At 42.5% G+C, this 17,529-nt stretch overlaps 1 protein-coding gene across 4 annotated transcripts in view; it reads right to left on the reverse strand.

Moving 5' to 3' along the window:
* DAB2IP (DAB2 interacting protein) overlaps nucleotides 1–13,832 on the reverse strand; it is a 296,740-nt gene extending 282,908 nt beyond the window's left edge. The window contains exon 1 of one of the 4 annotated variants that reach the window (XM_067541764.1): nucleotides 13,724–13,832. In XM_067541764.1, the coding sequence (XP_067397865.1) occupies nucleotides 13,724–13,784 (61 nt within the window). In that variant the 5' untranslated portion in view covers nucleotides 13,785–13,832. Of the gene's footprint in view, nucleotides 1–1,499; nucleotides 1,635–2,632; nucleotides 2,736–13,723 lie in introns of those variants that run through there. The other 3 variants (XM_067541769.1, XM_067541763.1, XM_067541770.1) reach the window with 3 other exon arrangements.
* Nucleotides 13,833–17,529: the final 3,697 nt, after the last annotated feature.

A 17,529-nucleotide genomic window follows, 5' to 3' on the forward strand; every position in this document is an offset into this window, starting at 1 on the left:
TTAAGAAGTTTTTGGGGAAAAAAGAGGTTAAAAAATATCACATTGGGTTTTGACAGTTTCAAAATGATACGTTTCAATTTGAAGCAACATTTTGTTTCAAAACATGAAAATTATTCACTTGTAACCAGAGTTCTTTGAGATTCACCTGCGCGTAATGTGCAGACCAACGCACCATTGTGCATTACCCATCAATGGGAATATGCAGAACCACTCAGAATGAAATTTACACTAAAAAAAGTTTTAAAAATAAAAAAAGTCAAGACAAACTGCAATTGGCTGCAGGCTGCATTAAAAACAATGGATGTTCAAAAGGACTTGTCTCCAAGGCATTTTCTCCTCGTGGGGTTTTTTTTTTTTATTATTTCAAAAGGGACTCTAAGAAAACCTTAGGTCGTAGCAAGTCTCATAAGCCCTTGTTCCTCCATCTCATAACCATTAATATTTATTTTAAAGTGTCCCTTAAAATATATAGTGATGGATGAACTTAACTCTGAGGAGCTCAGCTTAAAATACAATGAAAATTGAAACATACCAGCAAGGAAGAGTAGTTAAAAATGGCTATTTGTTAGAAAAAAGTTACACTAGAGCCTTCAGCAAACATGATGTATTAAAAATACATGCCATCAGTGTTTTGCAGATTGTCATTTAAAGCCTTTACTAGGGACAGGTGACAGTAAAGCTGAATAATTTAGGGTATGGGAGGAACACAAGAATTTTATGCAAGGTCAATATACCAAATGCTCCCCTAACTTTCCTGGCCTTGTTCTGACAAGTGACTGGTTGAATGCTACCTCCATAAAGAAAGACCACTAATTAAAAATTTTAAAAAACCAAAACCAACAGTGCTATGCAGATATGAGTGTTTAGAGCAATGGGGGTGTGCCAGACTTGACATCACCTCCACGCCCAGGTTAGGGTCAGGCTTATGGCTTTAGGTATAGGGAGATAGCTGCAGTTTGATCTTTAGTGATTACTGGTCCACACTAGCAGGTCATCATTTTGCAGCCTTGAAAAGGCTCAAAATCAGATTCCATCCCCAAGTCAGGACAAAGTTGATTCTGTTTGGTTTCAGTCCTGGACCATTGACAAACCATGCTTTGTAGTGCCTACTGGGATGTTTCGTTTGAAAATACCATAACACAACATTTTCATTAAAATAATGAAAGCAAAGGCTTGTGACAGTTCTCTTTGCATTGACACTACCTATACATGGTGACCAGCAATCACTATTGTTTCACTGGCCAAAGTTTTTTCTTTTAGACATACAGCAAAACAATTTCTATGCAGGAGAGCAAAACTGGCTATCACTCCAGTACTGCTTATTTCACAGAGCTGATAACACAAATTCTGAGGCAAAACACACTATTTGCTCAACTCATTCATTGCTGCAGGCAACTGTTCATTTACATAGAAGGGGATTTCCTCCCTAAACAAACAAAACCCCTTGCATTTGGGGAGGCTAATATTGAAATATAGCCATCCCTAATCACTTACTGTACCTTTAAAAGCAAGTCAGATGTTTGGAAGTAACATGCCGTAGTAACTCAGCCATTTCATGTCGAGCACTGGAGCCAAAATCAACACGTTTTAAAGACATGCAGATTATTATTGTTTTCCACACTCTGTAAACCAACAAGAATCCCAGGCAGAGAAAAAGAGGTGCATGCTCCTCACTCTTCCAGCAAAGCAGAAAAGTTTTACAGTGAGAGGGAAAGAAAAATTCAGCCCCAACTGAGAGACTGGATCAGACACAAGAAAGAAAAGCTTGTTCCCCCTTGTTTGTACTCCTGGCTAAAGGTGCCTCTCCAAGCAAAATTCACTGAGACTCCCAACTCCTCAGAGCAGATGGTATTCACACATTATTCTCCAACAGCAGCACTCCTTGGACCAATCAGAGGGCAGCACTCAAAAGCCAAGCACTTCCCAGACTGTCTCTGATACAGTTTTCAATAGCTATAGCAGATGAATGATTGCAGAAAATGAATCACCATGCAAAGGAAAAGCACCCCTCCCTCCTTCTTTCCCCAGTTTAGAGGCTTAAAGGGCGAGTTCAACAATGCTGGGTGGGTACCATGCTGACTGCAAGATAACAAACACACCTGTTTTATTTTCTTAAATCCCAAACAGCCATCACATTTCCCCTGCCTTTTGCTACTGTTTCTCAACTTAATCTTGAATTAGTAAAGTCATAGTAAGTGCTTAATTTGTGCATTTTGTTCCATAAATGCATTCAAAAACTGCTTACAAAAAGTCTGGGAAGTCATACAGGCAGTTTAAGTGGCAAGGGAGGCAGTTTATAGGCCCCCCATCCTGCAAATACTTACACGTGCTCAACTGTACACAAAAGTACAAAATTAGGCACAAGTATAAATGTTTGAGGATTAAGGCCTAACTTTGTCTCCATTGTTGCAAAACAGCACAAGACACAGGAAAGGGCAGTAATATTATTTTCAAAACAATCTCTCCTAGGCAGATTAATGTTTCCTTCAGTCTTGTTTACAATTGACTAGGGACATTATAAAATACAAAACCATAAATAAAAGAACAAATAAAACTGAAGAGCTAATGAATTAACAAAGCCTTGCTCTCACTACAAACATTCAGCTGAAACTCCTTAAGGAGTTTTTATTACCTTGGGAATGATCTTCAAAAACATCTTGTGTGTGTGCATGCGCAGACTGCAACAGAACACAAATGGTACTGCTGCGACCCACCAGCCGGACAAATAGACTCAAGAATATTCCCAACTGCAGGGTTTAATTTGTGACCCATGCAGCCCCTCACCCAGTGATCAGTTTGGAATGCAGCTGTGAAACTAGATTCCCAGCTTGTGCTGACAGCTGCAGCTGTGTAGTAAAGGACGACCTGCTAAACAAAGCAAAGTTACTCATGGAGACAGACTTCCACTCTATAGGCAGGTTTCACCCATGCAGACAATAATGTCCTCACGACCCTTCCAAAACATTAATTGAAATTCTCTGGATTCTTAGGGGAGAATAGGTTGGAAGAAAATAACCGGGTGTCTAGTGTCCCTGTAACAGCTCTAACTGTAATCTGCGTATCATGCTTTTATTTCTGGCACTTGGAAGACAGGGGAAACCATTTTACAGTGAGATGAGTGGAATTGGTTAAAACTCAGTGAAGTTGATTGGGGAGGGAAGCATTCTCCCTCTCAGGATCTCCATGGACAGTTTCATCCCTGGCTGTGTCTGTAAATTGATCCTGTGCATTCCTGTCTGACACAAGAACTTTAGAGATTCTCTTTCCACCATGAGTCATGCTGTAACAGCACTTTTGCAAAATACAGGACCAGTTGCATGGCCAGTAAAATATTGTGAGCTCAGGTCTAGCTTCTTGTTGTTGGTATTTTAGGTCACATACCTATTTTCTCCTGTCTGGAAATAATAAAACAATGGCATTAATTCTCAGGTCTCCTTTCTCTGAAAACATTCAAATACCACGACCTTTCTGGCTTTGGTTTGTAAACTGCCAAATCTAGATTTAGGGGCATGGAGCTGCTGTTTGGGTTTTAACCATGCAAAGGAACCTTTTTTTTCTTTTGCAACTTAACCACCACACAGTGTGCACATTCACTCTGGATTAAGAAAAAAACAAACAAAATAAATATAAGCCTGCACACAAAAAACAGCAACGTGTGATCACTCCTTCTGCAACCACTACCCTGAACTGCCCCACAGCCCCACTCTGTCCCAGGACAAGCATTTAAACGGGCAGTAGACAAAAATAGAATCATAGCTGGAGTCAGTACGAAAACAGACACTGCTTGAACATTTTCCTCCTTTTTTTGGTGAAACTTCATTGTGGAAGGAATCTCCTACCATTTGTAATCATAGCAGCTGCCCTCCTAAAAGAGCAACCACTAGCTTCGCACAAAAAACTTTTTGGATTCATGGGAGGTGAGGACAGAGGCTAATCTCCCATATGGCTCTGCTCCATGCTGTCACTTTTGGGGCTGCAGCCTGGGCTCATGCTAGGTACAGGGGATAAGGCACTTATTTGGGATCTGTATCCATAAGAACTGATGTATCATTCATATAGAGGAGAGGGCTCACCAGTAACAGACCTATGTGCTTTCTCCAGAGATGTTTGAGTGGAGCAGAGTTTACGGGGTTGCCACCTCTCATGATATTCTGGTGTTTTTCTTAAAGCCCCAGCTCCTGGAGTGAGATGATTGTGGGAGAATATCAACTTTCATTTAAAAAAACTAACATGGGTACTCCCTGAACATGAAACTTCCAGCTAGAGAGCTATGCGTGAAAGCTTGCATAATCAGGCACCAGGAACAGAGGAGATGTTTTGTCATCACTGCTTAGGTCCTAATCCAGTTGATACAAAACCTGCAGACCCAAATACCCATCAAGTGCACCCAGGGACTTAACAAGCAAGCAATGGAGTCTTGTGCAGGATGAGGTCCTTAGTTATTTCAGAAAAACAGCCACTAGGAGCAGAGCTCTAATCAGATACCACTTTATGCAAAAGCCCATCAGCTGGAAGAGAATTTTACAGAGAATCATATTCTCATGAAAGGGTTTTTTATTCTGTAGCAAAATATCAAGCTGTTTGAAATCACTCTCTGAATCACTGTGCAAGGCCACGTGCTTTAAGCATTTGTAATTTCCTGTTGCTTTCATTAAAACAATCCAAGTGAAGTTTCATAATGAACCCAAGGAGACTGATTAGGTTGCACACTTCATCACCACACTAAATGAAGAATGTCGCAACTCCTTGGTAAAAAGCCAAATAACAAAACCAGCTCTTGGAAGCTTTGGTGTTTCAGACCAGGTAATGTTCACAATGCATGTTCCAATTTTAGGTCGCTCCAATCCACGGTCACATGAGGTGATTTCTTGTGAGCCATTAACATAATTGCTATACTCACTTTCCATAAAGAAATGATTAGATGATCCCACAATTCCTGTGCAACTATTTGTCTCAAGTAAATCAGCCGAAATTGGTCTGGTTGGAAGATTCATGGCCCCGCCAAGTAATCATATGAAATCATTTAGCTAATAACAGAGGTACCTTGATATAATTTAGCTTTAATACCATGAGGTGCTCTCCCTGAACAAAGCAGCAGCTAGACCTAGTGCTAGCCTGTTATTAATTCCAGGGAAGACGATTCAGTCAGAGAAGCTCAGAGTTCCTTCTACATCACACACACTCTTCTAGGAATTCAATAGAAAACTCAATGTGTTGAAACAGAAAAGTCATGGGGGCACAATGGATGGTTAGGAGGAAGAATGCAAAGAGTGTCTTTCCAGGGCAGCTGGCCAATGTGGTCAGACATAAAATCAGACCAGTTTGGATACACCTGTCCTACAACATATTGGTAGGTCAGACCTTTAAGACTAAAGATTTCAAAGCCAATCTTTGCTGAACCAGAATATCAATTTTCCAGTTACTTGATCTGCTCCAATAAAGGCTGCAGAGAACATGTCTGCAGCTGAAAGCCACCACCCCCAAGGCAGCATCCTCCACTCTGCCTGGACAGCCCCACAGACAAAAGGCACATGTGCACAGGCAGAAGCTGTAAACTAATCAAGGCACTAACAATGATTACTGCCATTTGTGTCCACCCACATTACATCCAGAGAGCTCAGCTGGTTTCTGTTGAGCAGTGATTACTTTATGGACTCATTCTTTTGTCAGGACTTGTATTGCCCATTAAGGTAGAATTCTGCACAATTTAAGAGGAGAAAAATTATAACTAACCTCTGACTTGGAGGCAATGCAGCTTTATCTCACTGGATGGTTGTACTACATTGGCCCAACAGCCCAAGCTGAGTGTGTCCATCAGTGGAGAAAATAGGAGAGTGATGCAGAGGAGAACTGTTGTCCTTGTTTCTAAAACCCCTCTGCAGACCTGGCTCTCTTTACTTCCTTCCTTCCTTCTCCTGCCCCTGGCTCTTCATGCAGCTTCCCTCCTGGCAGTGTCAGAGCCACCTCCTCTGGAGCATCGGGAACAGGGGCCCTGCCACTCTCCAGATGTGAGCTCCAGAGAGACACTTTTCTGATGGGAAGGAGTTAATTTGATGTAGGGATTCAGATTCGGATCCCTTCCAGCCCTCTGTTGCCCTTTTCCCTGCACTTCCTTCAAAGTCTATATGACCTGTATGATGCTGTAAAAAGTAGCCAGATAGGTCATTGCAGTTGTCATTAAGCTGCATACTATGGCTACTTGGAGTGTGATTAATACCATTGTTTGATTCAATTCCCCACTGAACTTGGACAAGAGATTTCCATGGGATCCAGGTCTGTATTTGGCCTATCAAATCTAATTTTCACCATTGCTTCAATGGGAGTCTCATGGGCATTAGGAGCTCAAAAATAATTCTAACAATTGAATCCAGTCGGGGACCTTTTACAAGGGCAGTTCTACGGATCCATTGAAAATCTGCCCCAACAGAACTAAAAAGTTTCTGTTATTAATGACAGTCACCTGAATTTGATTCTCTGACTCACTAAGTAGGTGTTTAGGTAAGAACAGTATTCCAAGGCTCATATCTTTGAGAATTTGCCCTTTGCAGATTTTATGCTGTCTAGTAAAGATATCACCATCCATCTTTCATCATTTGAATGATCTCAGCCAGCAAATGTGATCAATTCATTGTGCATTTTGCCTGTGTAAGGACTATAGCATTTAGAACTCTATGTTAGGAACCAATGCCCTGTAACAATCTCTTTTATTTTATAAATATAGTGTCATGATTAAGTCATCCTGCTTCTCCCCAGGTCAGCTGCATCCTCGCTGCATCATAGAAAACCACAAGTACTTAGACTCCCTCCTGGACAGAATTATTAGCACAGTCCCTCTCCCTTCATCAGAGCATCTCCTCTTTTGCACCAAGGTTCTTTTTTCCCATTTATCTAGAGTATACTAAATTTGCCATCTATTAACACCAAACAGACTAAGTGTGCTGAGGGCCTTTCCGCCAGCCAGAGTGACCATAATTGATGGCATAGCACCAGGCATCGTATAGTGAGGTCCCCGATCTGGCTCAATCCTCCAAATCCTCAGAATCTCTGGGGCAGCCTCACAGTTGGCATCAGGTACAGTCAGGGAGTGCACCCCTTTACGCTTCAATGGAGACCTTCAGAGCACGGTGTGCTGAGGTGATTTTGTCTATTCTGGCAACATGGCCAAAGAGCGTGCAATGCTGCTGTTGAATATAATGAGCTATTAAAGGGAGGTTAGATCTCTGCAAGACTGTGACGTTTCACACAAAGTCAAACTACTTTATACCCAGGATTTGGCTCTGACAGCGCATATGGAATGCCTCTAGCCACTGTCTATGAGAGTCTAGTTTCTAACCTATGTAGTAGCAATACAAGTACTATGCAGGTATGATAGATCCTGAACTTTGTTTCAGTGCAAAGATGTTTTTGCATTCATAAGTAAGACAGGAACTTCATGCAGGAGGGAGCGAGACATATTAGTCAAAGAACGTCCGTTTGAAGTTTGTTTGCAGTCTAGGTAGATGAACTCGTCAACGCGCTTCATGCTACTTGACCCCAAGGATTCTGGTGGCTCAGTTACAAGGTTCTGGACCTTGATCTTCTGCCATGAGGCATTGAACTCCATATTGCGGGTGACATCTTAGAGACCCTGGAGGGCAGGGCTGAAATCCTCTAGTGTCTCCACAAGTAAAGCAGCATTGTCGGTGTAGTCTTGGGCGGTAAGCGTTTCTTGACCAACCTGGATTCCAATGTGTGGAGTGGCAATTCCCAAAATCCATTTGATCACACAGCAGAAAAGTGATCGGGCGAGAATGCATCCTTCTTCTGACGCCCAAGTACTATTATCCAAGTTACTTAGAGGATTTAAATTAATCGCTGACTTCATTGTTCTTGATTATTTAATGTTCTGGCATCATTTGTACATTTGAGAACAAGGCATTCATTACCATTACATAAGTAACAGACAGCCATGCAGGGCACTTTCATAGGTCAAAGCTTGGTTTGACTGTGTGCTCAGCCATTGGCTCAAAGGGAGACACTTGATCACACTATGCAATGATGGCAAACTGGATGATATGAATGAAGAGTCCCAATTCCAGGATTAAGAGGCACCACTGCCCAGTTTCACACACAGCTTGAAGAGAGACCACATCACCTTCCATCCTCAGGCACCTCTTCCTGGCTCCCCATACCTTCGGAGATCCAGTTGGAAATTATTATCTTTCATAAGACTGGCCAAAATTTTCCATCTAAGTTGTTTTGCGGTTTTGACACCGTATAATTCTTCACAGAGAGTTTCTGCTTCCTGCAGAAATCTTTGACTTTTTGTTGATACAAAACCCAAACACTGAAGTTTTCCACCAAAATGTTTCAGTTTTTGATTTTTTTGGCAAAAACCTTAAAGTTTTTTGCTAAAAAAACTCTAACCAGCTCAACTCTTTGAGGTTGCTCCTGCCCTCCCCCTCCCCACTCTCCTTCCACCGCAGCCCACCCTCTCCACTTGTCTAGCACAACCCTCAGCTCTGTCCCCTCCAGTCTTCCCACTGCGGGTGGGAGAGCTTTCCCTGATCAGCCCTGCCACCCTGAACAGCTTTCTTGTATCTGTATACTCCCGTCAACTCTCCACCTGACTTCAATTACCAGCTGAAAACTCACGGAACCTCTTCTCCATGGATCTGCTCTTATTGATGATTTAACTCTATCGTTTTGATCTAAGTCTGTAGAGCCTTTGGTGACACAGCTGCTCTGTACATCATCACACATTGCTGGGCAAGACACGTATTTACTACAAGAGTGCCTTGCAGACCTTGCTCAGTGACTTTTCACCACTCACCGTTAGTGCTCTACCATTCTAGCCGCTGCTTTGCTGAGAGAGTTCCCAAATAGTCATTCATGTCTACCTTCCTTCCCTTCCTAGTCAATTGACAGCAAATTCTCATCCATGCCCTCACTATCTGATGTGTCAACAACTGCAATCTCTTCTTGCCTGGCCACAACAAAAGCAAACTTTCTCCCACTTAAATCCATTCAAAACACTGCTCCAAACATGTTCCTGGCTGGTCACTCCATGTCACCCCCCCCCCCTTTCGCCCTCACAAACACACACACAAGGTACCTGTCTTCACTTTTAAGGCCCTTCTTGGCCTAGTCCTGCCTTACCTATTATCTCTTACACAATGCAGAGATGTTGAATTGCACCTCAAATCCCACCTGACTGGTGCCAGACTGCTCACAAGTCACATTTTCCAACAAACCTCTCTGTGCTCTCTTCCACCCTGCCCCGTAAGCTTGGGTGGAGCTCCCTGCAAAACCCTGCTCTGTCTGATTCACTGTCAGCAAAGCTGCCTAACTATAGCCACAGCATCGTCAGTGGATAGGACACAGGACAGGGAGTCAGCAGCAGAACAGGAGTTCTAGTGCTGCTTCTGTCACTGACTCACTGAATGGCCTTCAGCGAGACCCTCGGTGAGCCTCAGATTCCCCATCTGTAACATGAAGCTGACATTGCTAATCTCCTCCTTCCTGGGGTGTTCTGCAGCTAAAGCCATTAAGGCCCTTGCAGCTGCTTGGATGGGAGCACAGCTAAGTGGAAAACGTTACTGTCACATTCCGAGCAACACGATAACCCAGCCCTTGTGCTCAGAAACCTCATTGGCAAATGCCCTAAGCAAACATGATAAAGAATATCCTGGTGCATTGTCTGGAGCTAAGCAGTTATTTGTTTGCTTGATATCCCCAGTGTACAGCACATTTGCCAGAGATGGAAGTAAAATCATCAACCACATTCAGTCGTTCAGGCCATCTGTGGAGAAGGGGGCTGTCGTCCAACATCTTAGCTATGTGTGGTACATGATGATAACCCTCGATCAAAGGTCTGAAGGTCTGTAGTCATCTCATATGTCCGTGCCTTCCTTAAAAATAGCACTTGTCTGGCCTTTTGCCAGGCTTCAAGGCTCTCTCCTGAGCAAGGACTCATAAAAATTTCTACTGCTGCTTCTCCAGTTTCTGTCTGTGTTGTCTGTGCTTGATGCTTTATCAGTTGAAAAGCTTCTGATCTATAAATAAGACCTTGGAGTTTCAGCTGTGGGCTTTTTAATTCCTCAGGATCTTTGATTCCCTGAAAATCCCCATCCTCTCTTATTTGGAAGAGACACATGAACATGAACATTTGACATCTCACTCACTCTCTCTGCACCATTGTTCTGGAAGAGCCTACAGTCCACCTACAACATATACCCTTATCTAATATTAATAGCTGTTTTGGATGATGGAGATTAACAGATTGGTTTTTCCTTTTGATTACTGGAATTTATTTTGTTGTTTTTGTTTACTTAAGTATGAGTCTAGTAATCAATAATCCACACAATTCCTGTAGGGAGTGCTCTCCCGTTCCATGCTGGGATTCTGAATCCAGGGCTGCCCCATGCTGCAGAAGCAGGGAACGTGTGCTGTAGCAACTATTGTGGGTGACGCAGGAACGGTGCTCTTCCCTCCAAGTCAGAACTGAAGTCATGCTCCAGTACAATGCCATGCTGCTTGAGCTGTTGTATTTTGGATGCCACATGAAACTGAGGCTTGACCACTCCTAGTTATTAAAGATCCATCAGTCTTTTCCCAAGAAGAGTGAGGCTGTTAGCCGTGGTATTCTGGCCAAATCCCAGGATTGGTGATTAAATTCCATCCACCCAACTTTCCTCACTACTTTAACGTGTATATTGTTCCTTGTCCATGATCTGCCAAGGGTGCTGGTCGTAACGTTTACTGCATCCCGCTCCTAGGTAGCTGCATTTCAGTGGTGCATGAAGGTAATCCCTCTGTATAATTGCTGTCTGTAATTCTGTCAAGGCCCTAGAGGCTTGTGCAAGGTGCTATGCATTTTATACACACACCCACAACATTTCCCTAATTCCGGTCTCTTACACTTCCCAGGAGCTCTCTGCTTCTTTAATACCGTTCCACTCTTTAGTAAAATTATTGTGGATCCTTCAGTTTTACCACATACTGTAAATTATATTGAAATTAGCAGGTATTGCTCATATCTATTTTTAAATCCCTCTCTTTGTTGCCAGCTGGAGTTTGGGGACAATAAAGGATTCCAATTCCATCCTCCTGTCTTTTTGAAATGCCGTGGGCTTGGTTCTACTTGTCATAGACTCACAGACATTTCAGACTGATTATTTACGATTGCTCTCCCAAAATGTTCACTATTAATTGTCACATACCTACTCATTTCTTTGGAGTAAATCCAGACTGGCCTGTTAACTTGTTGGCTGCTCAGCAAGCAGTGTAGGACAGTGGTCTAGTATTACCCCAGAAACACACACCCATTAGTGACCAGGCTGCAGCTATTTCAGACAGACAATCACAGACATTCCCCCAGCCAGGACACCAGTCTTTTCTGGCTGCAAACACACAGCATTTCCCTTGGACTGGCCTTTTTTCAGGATTTAGAATACTTTTCCAAGGGCATTTTTAACTCTTTCAATCTTGCCCCCAAGGGCAAGTCTGCCAATCCTATAAGCCAGGAATTTTTCACATGTATTTCTCTTCCACGCACACCATACGGATGATGATAATCAGTTGAGGTTACTTTCATCCAGAGATCTCACTGCCGAGCAGAGTCACTCAGTAAAATAATTACTTTGGTACTGCTGTGTTTTAGTGCATAAAGGAGCACTGTGGAGCAGTGATCCTGTGAAGCGCTGAGAATCTTTGTCTCCCATTCTCTTGAATGAAAGATGGGGACACAAACTCTTTGTAGGATTGGGCCTTAAACTAAGAAGGAAGCAGTACACTGGGACAATAAGATGGACCCCATTGGGACGGTGGCCAGGTGATGTGATGACGGCTACAGCTCTGTCTCTCTCTCTAGAGCGCTGCGTTTGTGATATATATATGAAGATGGTTGTGTCACAAAAAATTTGCCTCCTAAAATATACCAGTTCCCCTTGTGCATGTAACATTAATCTACTCCCATCCAGGAATCTGTGCTCATTTGTCTTCTGAGTATTAAACTGTCTCTTCACTTCTCCTACCCTCACACATATGATTCTTTACCTCTCCCAGTACTCAGAGGCCACGAATGATGAACATTTTATAAGAACCTGAACAGAACAGAATCAAACCCGTGCATAACTCTGTCTTAACTCTTCATTGTTCTCTGCTTGCCTCAGCCTTGAAAATATGAATCTGCTAATGTTATAATGTTTTAATAGTTTAAAGGTGGCTCTTCAGAAAAACACAGCTAAATCTTATAATGCATTTAATAACATAACATCAGCAAACCAGGCACCTTGCTAATGAATTTTCTCAGAAATACCTTCAGTAAATCTCTCCTGCAATATATAATGTTTTATGCAAAAAAGAGTCCATTGCAAACAAACAGAAACAAAGATTAGAAATGGAAGGGGGGATCAATTGTTAATGATCTGTGTCGAGTGATATATTTAATCACTCAATATTAATGTAATATGCTTATTCTTTCAGCTGCCATCCTCTTTTCTTTTTCCCATTTTTCTCTCAGCCCAGTTGGTAATATTGAGAAGTGAACTTCTAAAAATATCTAAGAAAGGGATTTACCTCCTAGGAATGTTCCTTTCCCATCTTCATTCTATACAAAAGCTGAGCCTGAAGCTTTGACTATATCAGGGCATGTTCAAAGGACAATGTCAAATATCAGAAGCCTCAAATTTCACTAAGTAGGTTTTCTTACAGCATTTTGGAAAGTGCATATGATCCTGGACATGGGTTTTTGCCCATGAACAAATATTTCAGTGCTTTTGTCCCCCTTAAAAAAAATCTTAGCCAGCAGCCTGACATTCGTGAGCAAGCCTACATAACAAACCAGCACGCACAGTTCAATGCCCATAAGCAACCCTACAACAACAAACCAGTTTTCATGAAGATCAAAGTTGTATACTGTGCTATCTTTAGAGAATTATAGCAGAGTTGTTAGTAGCTCCCATGGAATGTGCGACCTCCCTCAAATCCAGCTTCTAACCCCACCTTTTCCCCACAATATCTGACAATGCCAGGCTCCTATCTCATTATTTAGAAAGAAAAAAAAACAACAAAGGACCAAACATGAAGGCATTCCGTGTAAAAACAAACAAACTCACAACCTTACTCTGTGTATTCTTTCACCTCTCCTACATTTGATGTCCTTTCTCCCTGTGTTGTATCTAAATCTAACCTAATTTACCTACTCCTCAGAGCAGGAGCTGTGTCCTGGTTCTCTCTGAAAACAGTCATCCACATTTATAGTGCTATGAACAAATGTTCTCTAATAATCATAATAATTATTTAAGTATCCGATGAAGTGGGTTTCTGCCCACGAAAGCTTATGCCCAGATAAATTTGTTAGTCTTTAAGGTGCCACAGACTCTCGCTGTTTTATCATAATTTTTGTTTCCCCGTGCAACATCCCAGGATGGCAGCACGTACAGGAAACAGCAAAACTAGCATTTCCAGACAAATGCATATTTAACACAGAAAACACCTATACTAAAATAATATTTAAACTCTCTATGCGATTTCCCCAGAGCCAAGAAATTCAGAGCTGAGGAAGAATTTGCTCCAGAATTAGTTTAGTTCAGGACAATAATACAAATTAAACACGCTATTTTGGGGCTTGCAAATTCTCAGTTGCTGGTAGATGAGGAGGAGTTTACTTTGTCCACATTTATCACACCACACCCCCACCCCCACCACACAAAACAAAACAAAAACTAGTGTGGGCTTTAACCTGCTGTTCTGGGGTTGAGAGTGCTGGTCCCTCTTTCTTTCTCCCTCACTATCAGATGCATGACAGTGCGATTCTGGGGGAAAGTCTCCAGTTCTGCCCAACCGCTGCTTCCTTCCTCCCTCCTTGGAAGCCCATCAGCAGGAAGTTCTCCCTGAGAATGAGATGCCTAGTCCCACCTGCTCCTCTAGCTGTCCTCGCACACACACTTTAAAAGGGCTGCTTTAGATCTGAACAATCCATCCTCCTCTTACTCTCACATGCGCTCAATTCACTGGCAGCCCACCCCAGCTCTCCAAATCAATCACCTCCAGCAGAAGTCAATAACACAGTTACCTTTTCTAAAATGCACAAGTTCAACGTCCATGAAGTTGAAGGGCCAGGAATGCTGGCTTGCATCTGGCACTGGGTAGGGAGATACTGGATAAGTTCCCCCAAACCCAATGCTCTGCCAAACACACCTCAGCCTTCAAGCTGAACATCTCCTTCTGTTCCAGTTTCAATCCCCCACTCAGCTCTGCCAAACACATCATGAAAATTATGTTTGGAAGGGACCTCAGGAGGTCATCTAGCCCAACCCCCTGCTCAAAGCAGGACCAACCCCAGCTAAATCATCTCAGCCAGGGCTTTGTCAAGTCAGGCCTTAAAAACCTCTAAGGATGGAGATTCCACCACCTCCCTAGGTAACCCATTCCAGTGCTTCACCACCTGCCAGGTGAAAAAATTTTTCCTAATATCCAACCTAGACCTCCCCCACTGCAACTTGAGACCGTTGCTCCTTGTTCTGTCATCTGCCACCACTAAGGACAGCATATCTCCATTCTCTTTGGAACTCCCCTTCAGGTAGTTGAAGGCTGCTATCAAATTCCTGACCCCCCGGCCCAATCTTCTCTTCTGCAGCCTAAATAAGCCCAGTTCTGTCAGCCTCTCCTCATAAGTCATGTGCCCCAGCTGCCTAATCAGTTTCGTTGCCCTCTGCTGGATTCTTTCCAATTTGTCTACATCCTTCCTGTAGTGGGGGACCCAAAACTGGACACAAAATTCCAAATGTGGCCTCACCAATGCTGAATAGAGGAGAATAATCACTTCCCTTGATCTGTTGGCAATGCTCCTACTTATGCAGCCAAATATGTCATTAGCCTTCTTGGCAGCAAGGGCACGCTGTTGATTCATATCCAACTTCTTGTCCACTGTAATCCTGAGGTACTTTTCTGCAGAACTGCTGCTTAGCCAGTCTGTAGCAGTGCATGGGATTCTTCCGTCCTAAGTACAGGATTTTGCACTTGTCCTTGTTGAACCTCATCAGATTTCTTTTGGCCCAATCCTCCAATTTGACTAGGTCATTCTGTATCCTATCATCTCAGTCTTGACCTACAGTATCCCCACTATTCCAGTCTTGGGTTTCTTCATGGTTTTGCATGTCAGTCCTGACAGGCAGCAATCTCTGCTTTTCCAGTCCTTGGGCCCATCCCAGCTCTATTCATGCATCACAGAGTGTTACCTGACCTGGGTGGGAATACATTACTGCCCTAATGACAGGCTTGAAGAGTCTAAGTTAAGTAAAGAACAACAGAAAAGTTCAATCAAGGCTGTTAGTCCTGTATATGCCCAGTTGTGTGTGTATTTCAGGGGGCTAAGAAAAGCAATATACCGTGTGTGCTTCAATACCAAAGCATGGTGGTTTTCATAGCCTGAATTTCCATGCTTTGTGGGCTTAAATGTAAGTCTATGGGCCACATTCACTCATCATGTAAGTGGGTGTAATTCCACTGAATCCAATGGCTGAATTTTGCCACAAGGCTGTTTAAAATGTACTTTTAAAAATATTTAATTATAATGCATTTAAAAACTGAACTAGTAACACACAAAGAAATACTGCAAGATTCATAAGAGACCAAACTCAGAGAGATGAAACCAGTGTACCACTATCCACTGTAGCCTCATAAACTGCCACCCACACAGTCAGAATGCACAACGTACAGATACTTTGCAAACAATGACATAACTATAACATACAGAAATCGTCAGCAACTTGTGCACGCAGCTGTTGGCAACCAATCTCTCCTGTAGTGGAAATGGCTGTAGCAGAAGAGAAGGAGCTGCAACACTGACATGCCATCTCTGGCAAACGGACAATTTAGGGTTATGGTTTCAGAATCAGCACATTCCTTAGGGCAACGTGTGTTCCAAGCAGAGTTCTTTGCATAAGAAGCACAAAACCATTTCAGCATGTTTAAAAGCTAGAACTAGCAACCAACATCAAATGGCAACAACAAAATTCTCCTTGAGGTTTCCAAGTTCGAGAGAGAGGAGAAATGTGTGTGTGTGTGTGACTGGAGTTTTTTTAAAAAGGTTTTGCAGAGATCTATACTTTCAGGTCAGCTATCCTCATGGGTAGGACTTCTGAAGCTAGTGTAAGAAACATGTTACAGCACTCTATGACCCTCAGAGATGGGCACGTATCAACCATGTGTTCAAAATAAGGCGAGTACTACAGCTGAATGGAGAACAGTAGGAAATTCAGAAGTCAGTCACTTGGGTCACTCACTAGTTTCCATTTTATTCCACACACTCATTTCCGAGGGCATTATCACAATGGACAGCCCCTTCTCTGGAGCTCCAATTACAAGTAACAATATACCTGTAATGGCTCTTCCTTGAGAAGCCAATAGCCTAATTTGTTCAAAAGCAGAGCTTATTCCTGGGAGAGGTGTGAGACAGCAGACTCCTCTGTGCTGAACAATCCCATCCGGACTCTACTAAATTAATTCAGCCTGGCACTGCCAGGGAATGACAAGGCTGCAGGAAAGAAAGTTCAATTCAAGAAGGTACTTTTCCCATGTATTCTTCACAATGGCTTTTCCTACCATTAATGATCCATTTATTGGGCAGGAAACAAATGTCGAAAGCATGAAGTGACCTTGACTTCACCTTGAATTCTAAAGTGCTCCTGACAGTTAATACTTGTCTGATAAAGACCACCAGATGGTTCAAAAATAGTAGCACAGCTTCCCTTTTTCCAGGGATGAAAGGGTTTTCCATTAACATTCTTGGTGCCAAAAGAGACATCTTTACTGGAGAGAGGCAGAGAGAGGTCCAAGTTATGGCTGCTTCCTGAGGCATTAAGTGTCACATGAGCAAGGTGAACACATTAGTTTTCAGAGTCTGAGTAAATTTATAGCAGCTCAGTTGGTTTTTGAGACTGAAAGGGACAAAGGAGCCTTTCCAAGAATTATGGCTACAAGAAAAACTTCTCAAAGGGGAGAAATCTTTCTTCCCAAGCATTCTGCTGGCAGCACTTAGAGGAGTTGTTATTGATGGAGTTCGTGCAGAGTAATGCATTGTATGTCAAAGTAACTAACTACCACATAAGTCCTGGTAAATAGTTTGTGTCACTTCCGCCATTGAGGAAACCAGCAATGCAAGTCCTGTCCCTGACCTCAGAACCAACTGAGGCCATAGCTTAACCCATTGGCTTTATCCTAAAGCCAGGGCAGTTTAAGTCCCAGCAACTGGAAATAATATAAGCAAAAGAAGTGGGTAATTTTTTTTTGTCAGTCTAGGATTCTCTCTGGAAACATTCTTGTACGGTGCAATGAATGCTTAACAGTCCCTAATTCCTCAATTTGTGAACACTTCCCTGTGTCTGCTTCCTTGTTCAAATATTCTGGAGTAAAACAATTTTCTTCAGAACTTGACAAAAATATTTGACACGTCTCTGGAGAGAAGAATGAGAATATTGTTCATCTTAACATAGTCATTCTATATTTAGGGAGCTATTATGTAAAAAATTCAGATTTGACTATCAA

The sequence above is a fragment of the Emydura macquarii genome, unplaced genomic scaffold (genome assembly GCF_026122565.2).
Source record: "Emydura macquarii macquarii isolate MOO-44397 ecotype Brisbane River unplaced genomic scaffold, CSIRO-AGI_Emac_v2 contig_691, whole genome shotgun sequence".
In the NCBI taxonomy this organism is placed as follows: Eukaryota; Metazoa; Chordata; order Testudines; family Chelidae; genus Emydura; species Emydura macquarii.